Source organism: Hemitrygon akajei, chromosome 20 (assembly GCF_048418815.1).
Source record: "Hemitrygon akajei chromosome 20, sHemAka1.3, whole genome shotgun sequence".
Classification (NCBI taxonomy): Eukaryota; Metazoa; Chordata; class Chondrichthyes; order Myliobatiformes; family Dasyatidae; genus Hemitrygon; species Hemitrygon akajei.
The window spans coordinates 5,549,319-5,568,548 of NC_133143.1; the positions used below are offsets into that span (position 1 = coordinate 5,549,319).

The window sequence follows — 19,230 nt, forward strand, 5'->3', positions numbered from 1 at the left end:
TTTGGGTCCATTCTGCTTGACCTGCTAAATTTCTCCACATTCCCCAAGTGCAGTTTCTTGGGTCTCCACTAAACCATCAGTAACTGTAATTATTACAGGAAGTCAGAGTGTTGGGTCTTGAAAGGTTTTGAGAACAAGAACGAGGATGAGGTAATGGATAACCCGTGGGCCAACAAAGGGTGTATTCACAGAAAAGTGAAATTACTCCCACAGATAGTCCGATACAAATGCTAACGGGATAACTACAAGTGAGGGTCAGCAACCTGCCTGAGTTGCCTTTTCCTGCCGTGTGACATCAGGCAGGTATACAGTAAATTCAGTCAATGAGGGAAGGAATTCATCTTTGGTAACTAATGTTAAATATGGGCAAGGGTATTAGCCATCTGCTGTAGTCTCTCCTCTACATTTGATTTCACTAAGGTCAATAGAGCCCTGGTAAGGGGAGTACAGATGCTAATTCTATTTAAAGCCAGAATATACTTAGCATCTGTACTATCTGCACCATAATTTCAGAACCGTCTGTATCTGTAAGTTACTGCAAACAAACAAATTTGAATTTTGATCCCACTGCCTTATAATCATTGCTGGGTTCTGATAATTCCCAGTGTTTTTGGGCAGAGTTAATTTCAGAGATTCTTGTTGGTAACTTTCAGGAGAGTGCAGAGGCAGAATCCTAACCTGGAAACTGTCATCAGATCATGGCCCAAGACTCAGCAGGTAGAGGAATTGCTAATCCATGGTGCCTTAGAGTTGCATGGGAGTAAACATAGTCAATGCATACACACACACAAACAGTTGCAATTACTTTCTGCTATTGCAGTCTATTGTACTAAATACAAACTATAGACTTACCCTCACAAGTTCATCCTGAATGTGCTTATGGTCTTCTTCACAAGAGGAGGTCTCCTGAGCTCCCTCGGTTGACTCTAGATCTAGCTCATCCCCGGACGATGACTCCTTGTCACTTAGCTTCATAATTAGCCGAAACATCTTTGACTTCAGTTCCTTTTCCAGCACAGCTGCCTGAGAGGTGCCACTGTATGCATCCACATCGTATTTACCCTCAGGGGTTTGGATCTTGTCCACAGGAACTGGTGATTTCTTTAAAACAGCTCCAGAATTAAACTATGCTTAAAAATGCACTACCTTTATTTAGTTTGCACAGTCACCTGCCTCTCTGTACACGATGCTTGGGATGACTGACTACTGAAAATGACACATCAGAAAAACTAACCAGATGAGCACCTCAAGTGAATGTGAACAATATGAAACTGTGGCCATGTTACTAAACTGAGATCGATAGAGGTAGTTCCTGAGGGAAATTGAGCAATGACAGACTGGTCAGTTATTGGGTGATGAATGGCTCTAGCATCAGTTATAAATGACGAGACAAGGAAGAATATGGTGGATTTGGACCATAGAAGGGTCTGGACAAAAATACATAGTGATTTCCAGAAAGATGACCAATTACATTTAAAGGCAGAATGTATTTTGTTTGGGAAGCACATGCATGCAGACAAACACAAAGATCACCTCTCTGCTCCAGGTTCCCAGGGAGATTCTCCTCTCTAGCCGGGCAACATTCTGCTCCATCGCCAACATGCACCTGCTCAGCTCCTTAAGGTGAACAAAAAGAGGTAGGGTAAGTGACAGTGAAAGGCAGACAGCTCCAGACATCTGCCCATTACTCGGTGAACACTCCTCCCAAACCAGCCAGCACCCCACAAAGTGAACAGGTTGGGTTTTGCGGTGCCACAACTACTTGCTGGAGGAACCCGGTGCCATCAAGCAGCATCCATTGTAGGGTGAAAAACTGTTAACATTTCGGGTGTAAGCCCTGCGACGTGACTGAGAATGGCGAGGGAACATGAAGAGGACGAGGGGACTGTGAGACAGGAGCCTGAGGTGATTGGATAGGCTGGTAGTGGAGGTGAGCGGCGTAAAGTTGGGGGACTGTGGCAGGAGGGTGATAGATAGAGCAATACAATGACAGAGAATGAGAAAAGGAGAGGCAGATAGACAATACCCGGTTCCTGCCTTGTCCCCATATCCCTTGATTCCCCTATCCATAAGATACCTATCTAGCTCCTTCTTGAAAGCATCCAGAGAATTGGCCTCCACTGCCTTCCAAGGCACTGCATTCCAGACCCCCACAACTCTCTGGGAGAAGAAGTTTTTCCTTAACAGATGTACCGAGGTTGCATGAGGGGAGGGTGAAGCTGGAGGGAACACCAGTGCTGGATCAGAGTGGGAAACATTAGAGAAGAGATGAATGGCATATGGAACCAGGACCAGATGGGGTTGGGAACAGGCAGGAACTTGTGAGTGGACTATATGTGCACTGGGTAGATGGAACCAGGAGGGGAAGGGGGAATGATGGGAGGCATGTGTGGGAAAGGGGCCAAAAATGGGAGGACAGGAGGTGGTTTGGGGGGGGGGGGGGGTCAAAGGTGAACAATGCATGGCTGGGAGGGGGATATTAAATTGGAAAGCTCAGAGTTTGTGCCACTGGGTTGTGAACTACCCAGGTGGAACATGTAGTAATGCTCCTCCAGCAGATTATTTGTTCCAGCATCAGCATTCCCTTGTATCTCCTGGTTTAGAGGTTGTGGGTTCCCTTTTTATCGCTTTTTTAGTGCGAGGTATGGGGATTTGGGGCCTTTCTTTTCTTCCTTGGCTTCGTCGCTACTCGGAGAAGAAGAATTTCAGAGTTGTATACGTTGATACAAGGTAATAAATGAACGTTTGAAGGTTTTAGATACACGACCTCCTGTCACAAGGAGGAAACCAGAGTCACTTGGGTGAGGCTGTCGATTACGCTGTGGAGTCAGCGCATCTTCCAACCCCAAAGAGATCCAGTGGTGGCCCGGGTTCTTGCCATGGCTTCTTCACTCAGTGTCCATTGGTGTTTGAACTCCAGCTGTCTGATTGAGCGTGGAAAGGTGGACTTCGTGATCTCTCTCCAGACCAGGAGAGCTCTGACCTGCACCATCGCGCATCGGGCCAGAGGTCGGAGATCTGCTCAGATTCTGAAGAATTCATGACACCACGAAGAGGGTGTTCCATCATCCCACTGGAGCTACCAGAGGCTCAGACCATCTGATGAAGGTCAGCCAGCAGCTATTGAGTTTCAGACTTTGGCTGAGGAGCATTGCTGCAATTGGGAGGCCTTGGCCACTCTGTGGACATGGACTCTAAGACAAACTAAAGGACAGCCTTGGGAGAGCTGCAAGGGAACTCAGAAGCTCTGATTGATTCGACCATCTGGCCGAGTGTAAATTGGACTATCTCAGCAGCTCGAAGAGGGCTAGCCCAAGCTTGGCCTCAATGCATCACAGTTGTACTTTCTGACCTTGGACATTGACCAACCCATCTCCTGCACGAGATCCTTCGGCAGGACTGGAGAAAAAATGCTGAGGAGTAGATTTGCAAGGTGGGGGGAGGGGAGAGAGAAACACAAGGTGACAGGTGAAACTTGGAGGGGGAGGGATGAAGTAACGAGCTGGGAAGTTGATTCGTGAAAGAGACAGAAGGCCATGGAAGAAAGAAGAAAGGGGGGTGGGGGTAGGAGCACCAGAGAGAGGCGATGGGTGGGCAAGGAGATAACATGACAGCGAGACAAGGGGACAGGAAATGGTGAAAGGGGGGAGGGGTGGAGGCATTACTGGAAGTTTGAAAAATTAATGTTCATGCCATCAGATTGGAGGCTACCCAAACGGAATATAAGGTGTTGTTCCTCCATCCTAAGTATGGCCTTATCCCAACAGTGGGGGAGGCCATGGATGGACATATTGGAATGGGAATGGGAAGTGGAATTAAAATGGGTGGCCACTGGGAGATCCCTCTTGTTCTGGTGGACGGAGTGTAGATGCTCGGTGAAGTGGTCTCCCAATCTACGTCAGGTCTCACCGATATACAGGAGGCCACACCAGGAGCACCGAACACAGTATATGACCCAAAAGACCCACAGGTGAAGTGTCACCTCACCTGGAAGGACTGTTTAGGGCCTTGAATGGTAGTGAGGGAGGAGGTGTAGGGACAGGTAAAGCACTTGTTCCACTTGCAAGGATAAGTGCCAGGAGGGAGATCAGTGGGGAGGGACAAATGGACAAGGGAGTCCCTGTGGAAAGCAGGAAGTGGGAAGGAGGGAGGGAAAGGGAGGCGGTGGAAGCATTGGAGAATTATGTGCTGGACAAAGAGGCCAGTAGGGTGGTAGGTGAGGACAAGAGGAACCCCATCCCTGGTAGGGTGGCAGAAGGATGGGGTAAGAACAGACGTGCGTGAAATGGAAGAGATGCGGTTGAGGGCAGAGTTGATGGAAAAGGAAGGGGAGCTCTTTTCTTTGGAAAAAGAGCACATCTCTTTTGTTCTGGAATGAAAAGCCTCATCCTGAGAGCAAATATGGTGAAGATGGAGGAATTGACAGAAGGGGATGGCGTTTTTACAAATAGCAGCGTGGGAAAACATATTGTCCAGGTAGCTGTGAGAGTCCATTGGTTAATAACAGACATCAGTGGATAAGCTGTTTTCAGCGATAGAGAAGGGGAAGGGAAGGGTCAGAAATGGGCCAGGTGAAGTTGAGGGCAGGGTGGAAGTTGGAGGCAAAGTGGATGAAATCGATGAGTTCGGCACGGGTGCAGGAAGCAGCACCAATGCAGTCATCAATGGAGCGCAGGAAAAGTGTGGGACGGTCATCAGTGTGGGATTGGAACATGGACTGTCCCACATAGCCAACAAACAGGCAGGCATAGCTGGGACCCAAGCGAGTGCCCATGGCTACACCTTTTGTTTGGAGGAAGTGGGAGGAGCCAGGAGAAATTATTGAGAGTGAGGACAATTTCCGCTAAACGGAGGAGAGTGGTGGTGGAGGGGAACTGGTTGGATCTGGTGTCCAGAAAGAAATGGAGAGCTTTGAGTCCTTCCTGGTGGGGGATGGAGGTGTATAGGGACTGGACATCCATAGTGAAAATAAGATGATAGGGGCCAGGAACCTGAAATCACTGAGAAGATCACGAGCATGTGTGGTGTCACAGATGTGGGTAGGAAGGAAGGGTCTGAATTGGGGGGATAAGACAGAGTCGAGGTATGCAGATACGAGTTCAGTGGGGCAGGAAGATGCTGAAACAATGACTCTACCAGGACAAGCAGGTTTGTGGACTTCGGGTAGGAGGTAGAAATGGGTGGTGCGGGGTGCAGGAACTATGAGGTTGGTGGCAGTGAATGGGAGATCCCCAGAGTCAGTAAGATTGGTGATGGTGTGTGAGACAATGGCCTGGTGTTCCTTAGTGGGGTCCTGTTTGAGAGATAAGAAAGAGGAGGTGTCTGAGAGTTGGTGCTGGGCCTCAGCAAGGTAGAGGTCAGCTCACTAGACTACTACTGCACCCCGTTTATCTGTGGTTTGATGGTGGGGCCAGGATTAGTACGGAGGGAGTGCAGAGCCAAGTGCTTGGAAGGAGTGAGGTTGGAATAGGTGAGAGGAGTGTTAAAGTCTAGATGGTTAATGGCCAGAAAAGGTCCAGAACGGACAGCAATATATACTGTATGTATATTGAATAGATTAAACATTGTGCAAAAACAGAATAATATATATTTTTAAAAAGTGAGGTAATGTTCATGGGTTCAATGTCCATTTAGTTATCATATAGCATGATCATAATCTAATTGTAACAGCCATTACTCCCAGCCCTTCTGATTTTGGTGACATGCTGAAGTGGAGATCTCCGAGGGAAGGATCCTGCGAGAAGGTGCCTCTGTGGACTTGGGGGCAACTGGTAATTTCCTGGACTTGGGGGCAGCCCATCGGCTTAACACACTTTCCCTACACAGGGTCGATTACACGTGCTTTCAGGCTCGGAGAGAAACTCTATTGAGGAGGACATAGAAGAGTCTCCTGCAATAGGATTCATTCGGTCCTCCACCTCATCAGTGGGCACAGGCTTCTTTTTAGTACAGTAAAAGGATGGGAGCCTGTGGCCCTGCACTGATTATGAAGAGCTGAATTGCATAACCATTGCCCCCTTCCACTCACAAACCCTGCCTTTGGGGTTCCCCAATCGGTCCTCATAAAGGATAGTAACCAGCAGAGCACTCTCAGCACCCGGTCATGCCCTTCGGCCCTGCTAACATGCCAGCAGTTTTCCAGGTCTTTATAAACAACATACTCTAGGATGCTCCCCATAAGTACACCTTCGTCCAATTAGATGACATCCTAACTTTCTCATAATCCACTGAGGAGCACTTCGCTCACATCAGAGATACCTTGAAGAGGTTTCTAGATCATGGACTTTATGTCAAGCTGGAGAAATGTGAATTTCAAGTGAGCACCGTTTTATTTTTGAGTTTTATCATCTCTAACGGCAATTTCAAGATGAACCCTACTGAGACGCAGGCAGTCAGAGATTGGCCATAACCATCCAGTGTGAAACAAGTCCAGCAATTCCTGGGATTTGTCAGCTTTTACAGAAAGTTCATCAGGAACTTCAGTTCAGTGGCGGCCCTGCTAATGGTACTAGCTAAGAGATCCACGGGCCCTTTTGTTTGAAGTGGAGGCTGCCTTTGCAGAACTCAAGCTGCAGTTCACAACAGCTCCCATTTTGGTCTCGCCTAACCCGGACCTTCACTTCATCATGAAGATAGGTGCCTCAGACATCGGAGTGGGTGCAGTTTTGTCTCAACAGACACCGTTGGACAACAAACTCCCTCACGTGTGCTCTCCTCCAGGTGTCTACTTACACCAGAGGTGAACAATGACATCAGAGATAGAGAGCTGCTCACAGTCAAGCTGGCTTTGGAGGAATAGTGCCACGACTTGAAGGGGTGAAGAAACCTTTTATTGTACGGACAGATCACAACAACCTGGCTTACACTTAGTAGGCCAAAAACACTGAATTCCAGGCAGGCCAGGTGGTCTCTTCCTTTTAACCAGTTCAATGTTGTTCTGACCTATCGACGAGGGTCAAAGAATGAAAAACCACATGCCTTGTCTCATCGATTCCCCAGCAAATGGGTGCATGGACTCCTAAATCGTGCCCCCTCCCACACACACACACACACACACACACACACACACACACACACACACACACACACACACACACACACACACACACACACACACACACACACACACACACACACACACACACACACACACACACACACACACACACAGCCACAAAGATCAGGTGAGAATCACAGAATACTAAAAAATCTGTAAGACTGAAAAAAAAGTTGATAGTCCAAGTTAATCCAAAATGCAGAAAATCTGGGCAACATTCAGGATCAGAATCAAAATCAGGATCAGGTTTATTATCACCGGCATGTCGTGAAGTTTGTCAACTTAGCAGCAGCAGTTCAATGCAATACATAATCTAGAAGAGGAAAAATTAATCAATCAATCAATCAATTACAGTATATGTATAATGAATACATTAAAAATCGTGCTGCAAAACCAGAAATATATATTTAAAAAATCCAGTAGTGTCCAACGGTCGAATGTCCATTTAGGAATCGGATGGCAGAGGGGAAGAAGCCGTTCCTGAATCGCTGAGTGTGTGCCTTCAGGCTTCTGTACCTCCTACCTAATGGTCACAGTGAGAAAAGGACATGCCCTGGGTGTTGGGGGTCCTTAATAATGGATGCTGCCTTTCTGAGACACCGCTCCCTGAAGATGTCCTGGGTACTTTGTAGGCTAGTACCCAAGATGGAGCTGACTAAATTTAAAATCCTCTGCAGCTTCTTTCGGTCCTGTGCAGTAGCCCCTCCCCACCCCAGCATACCAGACAGTGATGCAACCTGTCAGAATGCTCTCCACGGTACATCTACAGAAGTTCTTAAGTGTTTTTGTTGACATGCCAAATCTCTTCAAACTCCTAATGAAGTATAGTCGCTGTCTTGCCTTCTTTATAATTACATTGCTATGTTGGGACCAGGTCAGATCCTCAGAGATCTTGACACCCAGGAACTCGAAACTACTCACTCTCTCCACTTCTGATCCCTCTATGAGGATTGGTATGTGTTCCTTCGTTTTACCCTTCCTGAAGTCCACAATCAGCTCTTTTGTCTTACTGACATTGAGTGCCAGGTTGTTGCTGTGACACCACTCCATTAGTTGGCTTATCAAGCTCCTGTACGCCCTCTTGTCTCCATCTGATATTCTACCAATAATGGTTGTATCATCAGCAAATTTATACAGTAGATAAGCTATGCCTAGTCACACAGTCATGGGTACAGAGAGTGTAGAGCAGTGGGCTAAGCACACACCCCTGAGGTGTGCCAGTGTTGATCGTCAGCGAGGAGGGTATGTTATCACCAATCCGCACAGATTGTGGTCTTCCGATTAGGAAGTTGAGGATCCAATTGCAGAGGGGTGAACAGAGGCCCAGGTTCTGCAACTTCTCAATCAGGATTATGGAATGATGGTGTAAACTGCTGAGCTATACTCGATGAACAGCATCCTAACATAAGTGCTTGTATTGTTCAGGTGGTCTAAGGTCGTGTGAAGAGCCATTGAGATTGCATCTGCTGTTGAACTTTTGTGATGATAGGCAAATTGCAATGGGTCCTGATCCTTGCTGAGGCAGGAGTTCAGTCTAGTCATGACTAACCTCTCAAAGCGTTTAGTCACTCTCGATGTGAGTGCTACCGGGTGATAGTCATTAAGGCAGCTCACGTCATTCTTCTTAGGCACTGGTATAATTGTTGCCTTTTTGAAGCAAGTGGGAACTTCTACCCTTAGCAGTGAGAGGTTGAAAGTGTCCTTGAATGCTCCCACCAGTTGGTTGGCACAGGTTTTCAGAGCCTTACCAGGTACTCTGTCAGGACCTTCTGCCTTGTGAGGGTTCAGTCTCTTTAAAGACAGTCTAACATCGGCCTCTGAGACAGAGATCACAGGGTCATCAGGTGCAGCAGGGATCCTCACAGCTGTAGTAATATTCTCCCTTTTAAAGCAGGTATAGAAGACATTGAGTTCATCTGGTAGTGAAGCATCACTGCCATTCATACTATTGGGTTTCCCTTTGTAGGAAGTTATGTCTTGCAAACCCAGCCAGAGCGCTGTACATCCGATGTCACCTCCAACCTCATTTGAAGTTGCCTCTTCACCCTTGAAATAGCCCTCCGCAAGTCATACCTGGTTTTCTGGTACATACCTGGGTCACCAGACTTGAATGCCACAGATCTAGCCTTCAGCAGACGATGTACCTCCTGATTCATCCATGGCTTTTGTTTTGGGACTGTACTGCAAGCCTTCCCTGTGCACAATGGCAGGCTCTCCCCTCTCCAGTAAAGTAGCAGAGCGATCTTCAGTGAACAAAAGGCAGGCAGCTGCTGGCTCACCGTCTGCATTCACTGTAATATTTCAACCTCCCCTGTCACTTCAGTCTCCAAACAGCAAATAACAACCTCCAACTGTTCCACAATCACATACAAGATGAAAATCAAACGTAAAAGACATAAAACCCTTTGGCAGGACTTTCAGCCTGAAACATTGACTATACTTTTTTCCCAGAGTTGCTGAGTTTCTCTAGCATTTTGGGTGTGTCGCTCCGATTTCCAGCACCTGAATATTTTCTGTTGTTTGTGGTACCCTCTGTAAGATGCACTGCTGCATCTCACCAAGACTCCTCAGACAGCATCTTCGAAACTCTACCAGCTGGGAGAGGAGAAGTATGGGAAGAACACAAATGGAAGTTGCTCTCTGGACCACACACTATTCTGAGCTGGAAATATATTACCATTTCTTCACTGTCTGAAAGTCCCTCCCTAACAGCATTCTGGCTCTACAAGCACCTCAACACCTCAAGCACTACAGTCAGCTTATCAGTACCTCCTCAAGGGCAGCTTGGAATGGGCAAATAAATGCTGGCTCAGCGTGTGAAGCCCTCATCTTTTTAATGAATACATTAAAAAAATATTGCCAAAGGCTAATTTTAAAAGTGCCTGATGTTTGTAACTAATTTCAAGGGATATTAATAAAAATCTGTATATAATAAATTTACTTACAAACATGATTAACTGAAATTAAACAAATAAGATTAAGCTATCTTTTTAAAAAGGAAGTGACTTCTTTGCACTAATCTTTAGATTCGGAGTCTGACTCACTTGCAATGTCATATTGACCAGAGCTGGGAATGAGGGTGAGTACCCAGACCTTGATGGGACAGCAGTTACATGAAGGCAGCTCGTTCCTGCTCTCCACACGACCTTGTGCAGGAAAGTTGAGGATGAGGTGACAATCTTGCTGTGTTTGTGGAAACACCGGCTAAAGTCAGCACACTGTAGCCAAGTTTGTCAAGGTGAGCTGAACCAGAAGGTCATTGCAAACAACATCCTTTGTAAATGAAGTGGCAGTAAAATTACACCTATTTGATACAGGTTAAATAGGTGAATCTTGCATCTCCTGCCTGAGTCTATCGCACAAGTTGCCAGCTCATTTACAGAGATAAATAAATGTCTCTGATGAATGCAAGACTCTTCTTCCGATTATTCAACGGCCAAGGTGATTGCTATTCTGACAGTACCAAAAGCACAGTGCCACTTGTTGGTCTCCATAGTGCAACAAGGGATGACGACCCTGAACACCTAGAGTCAGCCTGCATGACAAAGACCCATTGGCCCACCGACCTGCACCCAGCCACCCACACTGGTATTGATGGTTCTACTTAGAGATCCACGATTACCACGTTTGGAAGAAAAGACAAGTAAAAAGGTCAGAACTCAACTGTTACAAAACTGTATGATCCCACAATGCATCTGTTCCAAGCACAGTTTCAATTGAGGATACGTTTGCTCAGATCTAAGAGATACTGAGACCAATCTGTCCATCAGCTTCTGCTTCCTCTTTGTCAAACAGCCCAAACTTCCCAGCCTACTCCAGCCCTCTTTAATTTCCTCTCCTATAATCTCATAGCTCCTCCAGATTTATCCTATCCCGCTTCCTGGACTCTTGGCAACATTCCAAAAGACCAATGGAGACAAGTGTGTGATATGCCCTGACCAATGGGGGCAAGTGTGTGATATGCCCTGACCAATGGAGACAAGTGTGTGATATGCCCTGACCAATGGGGGCAAGTGTGTGATATGCCCTGACCAATGGAGACAAGTGTGTGATATGCCCCGACCAATGGAGACAAGTGTGTGATATGCCCTGACCAATGGAGGCAAGTGTGTGATATACCCTGACCAATGGAGACAAGTGTGTGATATGCCCTGAAAAATGGGGGCAAGTGTGTGATATGCCCTGACCAATGGAGGCAAGTGTGTGATATGCCCTGACCAATGGAGACAAGTGTGTGATATACCCTGACCAATGGGGGCAAGTGTGTGATATGCCCTGACCAATGGAGGCAAGTGTGTGATATGCCCTGACCAATGGGGGCAAGTGTGTGATATGCCCTGACCAATGGAGGCAAGTGTGTGATGATCACTTCTATGGGTCCTGATTTTAACTTTGTGTTTTTCGCTAACCACCCAATCCACCATTTCTCCAACCAACGGACCCTTTGACGATCATCTTCGTCCATCTGCTTCACCTCATCTCTGTCATCCACTGTCCCGTACACATTAGACTGTCTGCTAAACATATGCCCATTTTTGGAGCTTGGCAGTAGTTATACACTCCTGACATTGAATGAAGCAGTAGCATCTTTCAGTATACCTCTCTCTTCTCCGTGGATTGTCACCTTGTCGTGGTGGAGAAGCTTGTGTGGTCCTGAGATCCCGAGAGCGATGCCATCTGGAGCTATGCTCCTGGTAGGGTCACTGTATCCAGAGATACCGGCCACGTGACAGATGCACTGCCACCTGGCTGGTCGGAGGACACACCACATGCCAATCAACATTTGGTCCCTCCCAACTAATCAATGCACACCTAAATTATTGGTCCCCTTAATTGGATTATCTCGCCCAGCCCCATGATATAAAAGGTGAGACATGTGCCTGGCTTGCTCTGTCTTACAGACCACCTCATTGAAGGTAAGTGCATTGATTTATGTTTGGGAAGGTTTATCGTTTGTCCTGGTAAGGGAGCCGCAGCTATCCAAGGTCAAGGGGGATAGCTGTCATAGTGCTTTTCCCTTGTTCTTTGTATGTGTAACTGTACCCTGTCCCCACACCGCTTTCTGTGTATTGTACAGCCGACTCGACCTTCACCACATGTGTTAACCCTAAGCGTTCTTTGTTAGAATATTATAGTTGCTTGTGTTGACCCGACTTTCCCTTGTAAATAAATTCCTTATTATTATAACTGTGTGTGTCCAGGCCTCTACTATTGAGACTCAAAGAACCAGTTATTTTCCATCACAACAGGCACCCATGATGGTAAGGCCGAGGGTGAGGTCCCTGACACAGAACAATCCAACCAAGACCTCAATGGTGGAACAGGCGGACAAAGTTACTTCAAACTCAACGGCTGTGAAGGTGGATGAAGGCTGCAACAAATCCATCAGCTCCAATCGTCGTGGTTTCCATGCCATTGGAATCAGTTGGTTGATTTGTGAAGTATCGTGTGCTTCTTAGAGTGCAACATCAAGTACACGTTAAACAAATACACGCACAGGCGTCTTCGCTCTGTGGGCCACTTCTTCAGAATGAAGACGATCATCCTCAACCTCAAGGGATAGCCACGATGACGACGGATACCTCTCTAATGTCCGCACTACCCTTACAGTGATGTATCTGGTAGAGTTCACACCAGACTACCCTTCACCGTGATGTATCTGGTGGAGTTACCTCCACACGACCCTTCACCGTGATGTATCTGGGAGAGTTACCTCCACACGACCCTTCACCGTGATGTATCTGGGAGAGTTACCACTACACGACCCTTCACCGTAATGTATCTGGTAGAGTTACCACCACACTGTCCTTCACCGTGATGTATCTGGTGGAGTTACCACCACACTATCCTTCACCGTAATGTATCTGCTGGAGTTACCACTACACGACCCTTCACCGTGATGTATCTGGTAGAGTTACCACCACACTGTCCTTCACCATGATGTATCTGGTGGAGTTACCACCACACGACCCTTCACCGTGATGTATCTGGGAGAGTTACCACCACACGACCCTTCACTGTGATGTATCTGGGAGAGTTACCACCACACGACCCTTCACCGTGATGTATCTGGGAGAGTTACCACCACACAACCCTTCACTGTGATGTATCTGGTAGAGTTACCACCACACTGTCCTTCACCGTGATGTATCTGGTAGAGTTACCACCACACAACCCTTCACTGTGATGTATCTGGTGGAGTTACCACTACACGACCCTTCACCGTAATGTATCTGGTAGAGTTACCACCACACTGTCCTTCACCGTGATGTATCTGGTGGAGTTACCACTACACGACCCTTCACCGTAATGTATCTGGTAGAGTTACCACCACACTACCCTTCACTGTGATGTATCTGGGAGAGTTACCACCACACTCCACACCACGACCACCACACTCCACACTGTCCTTCACCGTGATGTATCTGGGAGAGTTACCACCACACTATCCTTCACCGTAATGTATCTGCTGGAGTTACCACCACACGACCCTTCACCGTGATGTATCTGGTAGAGTTACCACCACACGACCCTTCACCGTGATGTATCTGGTAGAGTTACCACCACACTGTCCTTCACCGTGATGTATCTGGGAGAGTTACCACCACACGACCCTTCACCGTGATGTATCTGGGAGAGTTACCTCCACACGACCCTTCACCATGATGTATCTGGTGGAGTTACCACCACACGACCCTTCACCGTGATGTATCTGGTAGAGTTACCACCACACGACCCTTCACCGTGATGTATCTGGTAGAGTTACCACCACACAACCCTTCACCGTGATGTATCTGGGAGAGTTACCACCACACGACCCTTCACTGTAATGTATCTGGGAGAGTTACCACCACACGACCCTTCACTGTGATGTATCTGGTAGAGTTACCACCACACGACCCTTCACTGTAATGTATCTGCTGGAGTTACCACCACACTGTCCTTCACTGTGATGTATCTGGTAGAGTTACCACCTCACTGCCCTTCTCCGTGATGTATCTGGTAGAGTTACCACCACACTGTCCTTCACCGTGATGTAACTGGTGGAGTTACCACCACACAACCCTTCACTGTGATGTATCTGCTGGAGTTACCACCACACGACCCTTCACCATGATGTATCCGGTAGAGTTACCATCACACGACCCTTCACCATGATGTATCTGCTGGAGTTACCACCACACGACCCTTCACCATGATGTATCTGCTGGAGTTACCACTACACGACCCTTCACTGTAATGTATCTGCTGGAGTTACCACCACACTACCCTTCACTGTGATGTATCTGGTAGAGTTACCACCACACGACCCTTCACCGTGATGTATCTGGGAGAGTTACCACCACACGACCCTTCACTGTGATGTATCTGGGAGAGTTACCACCACACGACCCTTCACCGTGATGTATCTGGGAGAGTTACCACCACACAACCCTTCACCGTGATGTATCTGGGAGAGTTACCACCACACGACCCTTCACCGTGATGTATCTGGGAGAGTTACCACCACACAACCCTTCACCGTGATGTATCTGCTGGAGTTACCACCACACTGTCCTTCACTGTGATGTATCTGGTAGAGTTACCACCTCACTGCCCTTCTCCGTGATGTATCTGGTAGAGTTACCACCACACTGTCCTTCACCGTGATGTAACTGGTGGAGTTACCACCACACAACCCTTCACTGTGATGTATCTGCTGGAGTTACCACCACACGACCCTTCACCATGATGTATCCGGTAGAGTTACCATCACACGACCCTTCACCATGATGTATCTGCTGGAGTTACCACCACACGACCCTTCACTGTAATGTATCTGCTGGAGTTACCACCACACTACCCTTCACTGTGATGTATCTGGTAGAGTTACCACCACACAACCCTTCACCGTGATGTATCTGGGAGAGTTACCACCACACGACCCTTCACTGTAATGTATCTGCTGGAGTTACCACCACACTGTCCTTCACTGTGATGTATCTGGTAGAGTTACCACCTCACTGCCCTTCTCCGTGATGTATCTGGTAGAGTTACCACCACACTGTCCTTCACCGTGATGTAACTGGTGGAGTTACCACCACACAACCCTTCACTGTGATGTATCTGCTGGAGTTACCACCACACGACCCTTCACCATGATGTATCCGGTAGAGTTACCATCACACGACCCTTCACCATGATGTATCTGCTGGAGTTACCACCACACGACCCTTCACCATGATGTATCTGCTGGAGTTACCACCACACGGCCCTTCCCGTGATGTATCTGGTAGAATTACCACCACACTATCCTTCACCGTGATGTATCTGGGAGAGTTACCACCACACTCCACACCACGACCACCACACTCCACACTACCCTTCACCATGATGTATCTGGTAGAGTTCACACCAGACTACCCTTCACCGCAATGTATCTGGTGGAGTTACCTCCACACTATCCTTCTCCGTGATGTATCTGGGAGAGTTACCACCACACTACCCTTCTCCGTGATGTATCTGGGAGAGTTACCACCTCACTGCCCTTCTCCGTGATGTATCTGGGAGAGTTACCACCTCACTGCCCTTCTCCGTGATGTATCTGGGAGAGTTCCCACCACACTATCCTTCACCGTGATGTTTACAGCCTCTCAGCTCTTGGTGATTTGGATTCAATCCTGACCTCTGGTGCTATCTTCATCATTGTGGATGTAAGTGTCACTGAGCGATTGTCAGCTGAATTGACTGGGTTTTGATGGATAGTTCGAAGATCTTATCAGATACACTAGAAATAACCTTTGTCTTTGTCATTATCTGCCTCCATCCCTACTGCACTTCATTTTGTCATTAATGCATTTACCTGTTGTCAGCTTGCCATAATCATAGCTCATCCAAATGCTGGCCCAGAGTCTCAGTGTGTGACCACAAACGTGCACCATAATCCATTGCCCCAGTTTAAACATTTTCACCTTTGTGTTAAAATCTCTTAGTCTTTGTCCCTGTCCCATCTGCATGACGCTCCTCGGTTCTGCAGCTCAGGACTGCTCTCTTGTAAACCTTTCTACACCCTTTCCAGATTACTGATAATCTTCCCGTAACTGTAAGACCAGTACAGCACACACCACTGCAAGTATAGTCTCACCAATGACTTGTACAGCTGTAATATGACATCCCTACTCTTGTCTGATGAAGGCAAGGGTGCCAAATGCCTTCTTCACTCCCCTGTCTATCTGTGTCAACAATTTCAGCGAAATGAGTACCTAAACCCCTCATCTCTTTGTTCTACTGCATTCTCCAGGGCTCTGCCATTTACTGTCAAAGTCCTCCATGGTTTAACTTATCAAAATGTAGTACATTGCATTAAATTATCCCGCCATTTCGTTGCCCAGTTTTTGAGTTGATTTGGCTCCTGTTGTAACTTCAGACAGCCTTTTTCACTTTCTACTGCTCCACCTACATCATCTGTAAACTTAGCAACCCCGTTAATAACATTTTCATCTAAATTTTCAAAACAGATGATGAAGTACCAATCTCTGCACCACAGCACTAGTCACTGTTCTCCAATTCGAGCAGCAATCCTCTACCATCACTCTCTGTCTCCTACCACCAAACTATCTGAAGGATCTCACCAGCAGGTGTACTCATGGAATAAACTCACTGTCCTGTACACCAGTATTTACCTGCATTAGGCCCAGAGCCCTGGTGTGTCGATCGAAATACTTGTCTAAATGCTTTGTAAATTTGTGGAAGTCTCTGCCTCCCTGTGCACCTTGCTCCAGACTACGACCACCCAAAACTAATATCCGATTATCCTTTTGTTTAAGACACCTCCACCAAAGGAAAAGATTTCGTATTATCTCCCTCTTATAATTCTGCGTGCTCTTAATTTTGCATGCTTGATTGGTTTGCTGGGGATTTTCTTTTACCCTCCCAAAATGTGGCACTGTTAACAAGCTAGTGTTGAGTGCCATCTTGTGGTAGAAATCCTCTACAATCCTTCTTCAATGAGAAGGGAGCTGCGTTCTGCCTGCTCCCTTGTACAAACTTATCGAGCCAGAGGAAACGAAAGCACAGAAGGAAACATTTAAACATAGTCTTTACAGCAGTGTAATAAAAGAGTAGAGAGTGTAGAGAAGGAAGCCATAGAGACTACAGTGTTTCTCTGTTTGAGGAAAATGCTGCATTAGGTGGTTGCCACCTGCTCTGAAAGGTGGCAATTATACCAGTGCCCAAGAAGAGCAGGGTGAGTCTATAGATGTACCACGGAGACCATTCAAACTGGTTGCATCACTGTCTGGTATGGAGAGGAAAAAACTGCAGAAAGTTGTAAATTCAGACAGCTCCATCACGGTCACTAATCTCTCTGCATCAAGGACACCTTCAAAAGGCGATGCTACAAAAAGTCAGCATCCATCACTAAGGACCCCCATCACCCAGGACATGCCCCCTTCTCATTGCTACCGTCAGGAAGAGGTACACAGAAGATACACACTCAACATTTCAGGAACCATGAACTCTACCATCAGATTTCTGAATGGACAATGAACCCAGGAACACTACCTCACTATTCTTGCGCTCACTTTTTGTACTACTTAATTTATTGTTTTAATCTCTACTTTTAATTGCAATTCATTTAGTTTTTTTATTGTTATGTTTTGCTGCCACAAAACCACAAATTTCATGTTGAGTGTAAAAGAGAGGCAAGAGTGGATATCGGACTGCTGAAAAACGATGCTGGAGAGGTAGTCATGGGGGACAAGGAAATGGCCGACGAACTGAATCAGTATTTTGCATCAGTCTTCACTGTGGAAGACACCAGCAGTATGGTGGAGGTTCCAGGTGTCAGGGGTCATGAAGTGTGTAAAGTTACCACTACTAGGGAGAACATTCTTGGGAAACTGAAAGGTCTGAAGGTAGATAAGTCACCTGAATCAGATGGTGTGCACCCCAGGGTTCTGAAAGAGGTGGCTGAAGAGATTGTGGAGGCATTAGTAATGACCTTTCAAGAATCACTGGATTCTAAATGGTCCCTGAAGACTGAACACTGTAGATGTCACTCCACTCTTCAAGAAGGGACAGAGGCAGAAGAAAGGAAATTATAGGCCAGTTAGTCTGACCTTAGTGGTTGGGAAGATGTTGGAGTGATTGTTAAGGAAATGGTGTCAGGGTACTCAGAGGCACAGGATAAAATAGACTGTAGTCAGCATGGTTTTCTCAAAGGAAAATCTTGCCCTGACAAATCTGTTGAAATTATTTGAAGAAATAACAAGCAGGAAAGAAAAAGGCAAATTGGTTGATGTGGTGTACTTGGATTTTCAGAAACCCTTTGACAAGGTGACACACGTGATGCTGTGAACCCATGGTGTTACAGGAAAGATTCTAGCATACCTAAAGCAGTGGCACAGAGTGGGAGTAAAGGGAGCCCTTTCTGGTTGGCTGCCAGTGATTAATTGTTTTCCACAGGGGACTGTGGTTGGGACCGAATCTTTTTACGTAATAAGTTAATGATTTGAATGATGGAATTGATGACTTTGTTACAAAGTTTGCAGACAATACAAAGATAGGTGGAGGGTCAAGTAGCTTTGAGGAAGTAGAGATGCTACAGAAGGACTTGAATAGATTGGGAGAATTAGGAAAGAAATGGCAAATGGAATACTGCAGTGTCAGGAAGTGTAAGATCATGCACTTTGACAGAAGAAATGAAAGGGTTGACTATTTTCTAAAGGGAGAGGATATTCAAAAAAATTGAGGTACAAAGGGACTTGAGCGTCTTTATGCGGGATTCCTTAAAGGTTGGCTTGCAGGTTTGTGTTGAGGAAGGCAAGTGCGATTCATTTCGAGAGGCCTAGAATATAAAAGCAAGGATGTAAGGATGTAATGTTGAGACTTTATAAAGTGCTGGTGAGAATGCACTTGGGAGTATTCTGAGCAGGTTTAGAAATATAGAAAGATAGAAAACCTACAGTGCAATACAGGCCCTTTGGCCCACAAAGCTGTGTCAAACATGTCCTTACCTTAGAAATTACTAGGGTTACCCATAGCCCTCTATTTTTCTAAGCTCCATGTACCTATCCAGGAGTCTCTTAAAAGACCCTATTGTATCCGCCTCCACCACCATCGCCAGCAGCCCATTCCACACACTCACCACTCTCTGCGTTTGGGTCCCTTACCTTAGAAAGGATGTTCTGAAA

General features: G+C 46.6%; 1 protein-coding gene across 1 annotated transcript in view; it reads right to left on the minus strand.

Annotated features, from left to right (window-relative positions):
- LOC140714004 (rab effector MyRIP-like) overlaps positions 1-19,230 on the minus strand; it is a 706,896-nt gene that overhangs the window by 58,532 nt on the left and 629,134 nt on the right. Inside the window, exons 11-12 of the mRNA XM_073024678.1 lie at positions 1,534-1,617; positions 853-1,101 (exon numbers count right to left, since the gene is read on the minus strand). Coding sequence (XP_072880779.1) covers positions 853-1,101; positions 1,534-1,617 — 333 coding nt within the window. The remainder of the gene's footprint in view (positions 1-852; positions 1,102-1,533; positions 1,618-19,230) is intronic.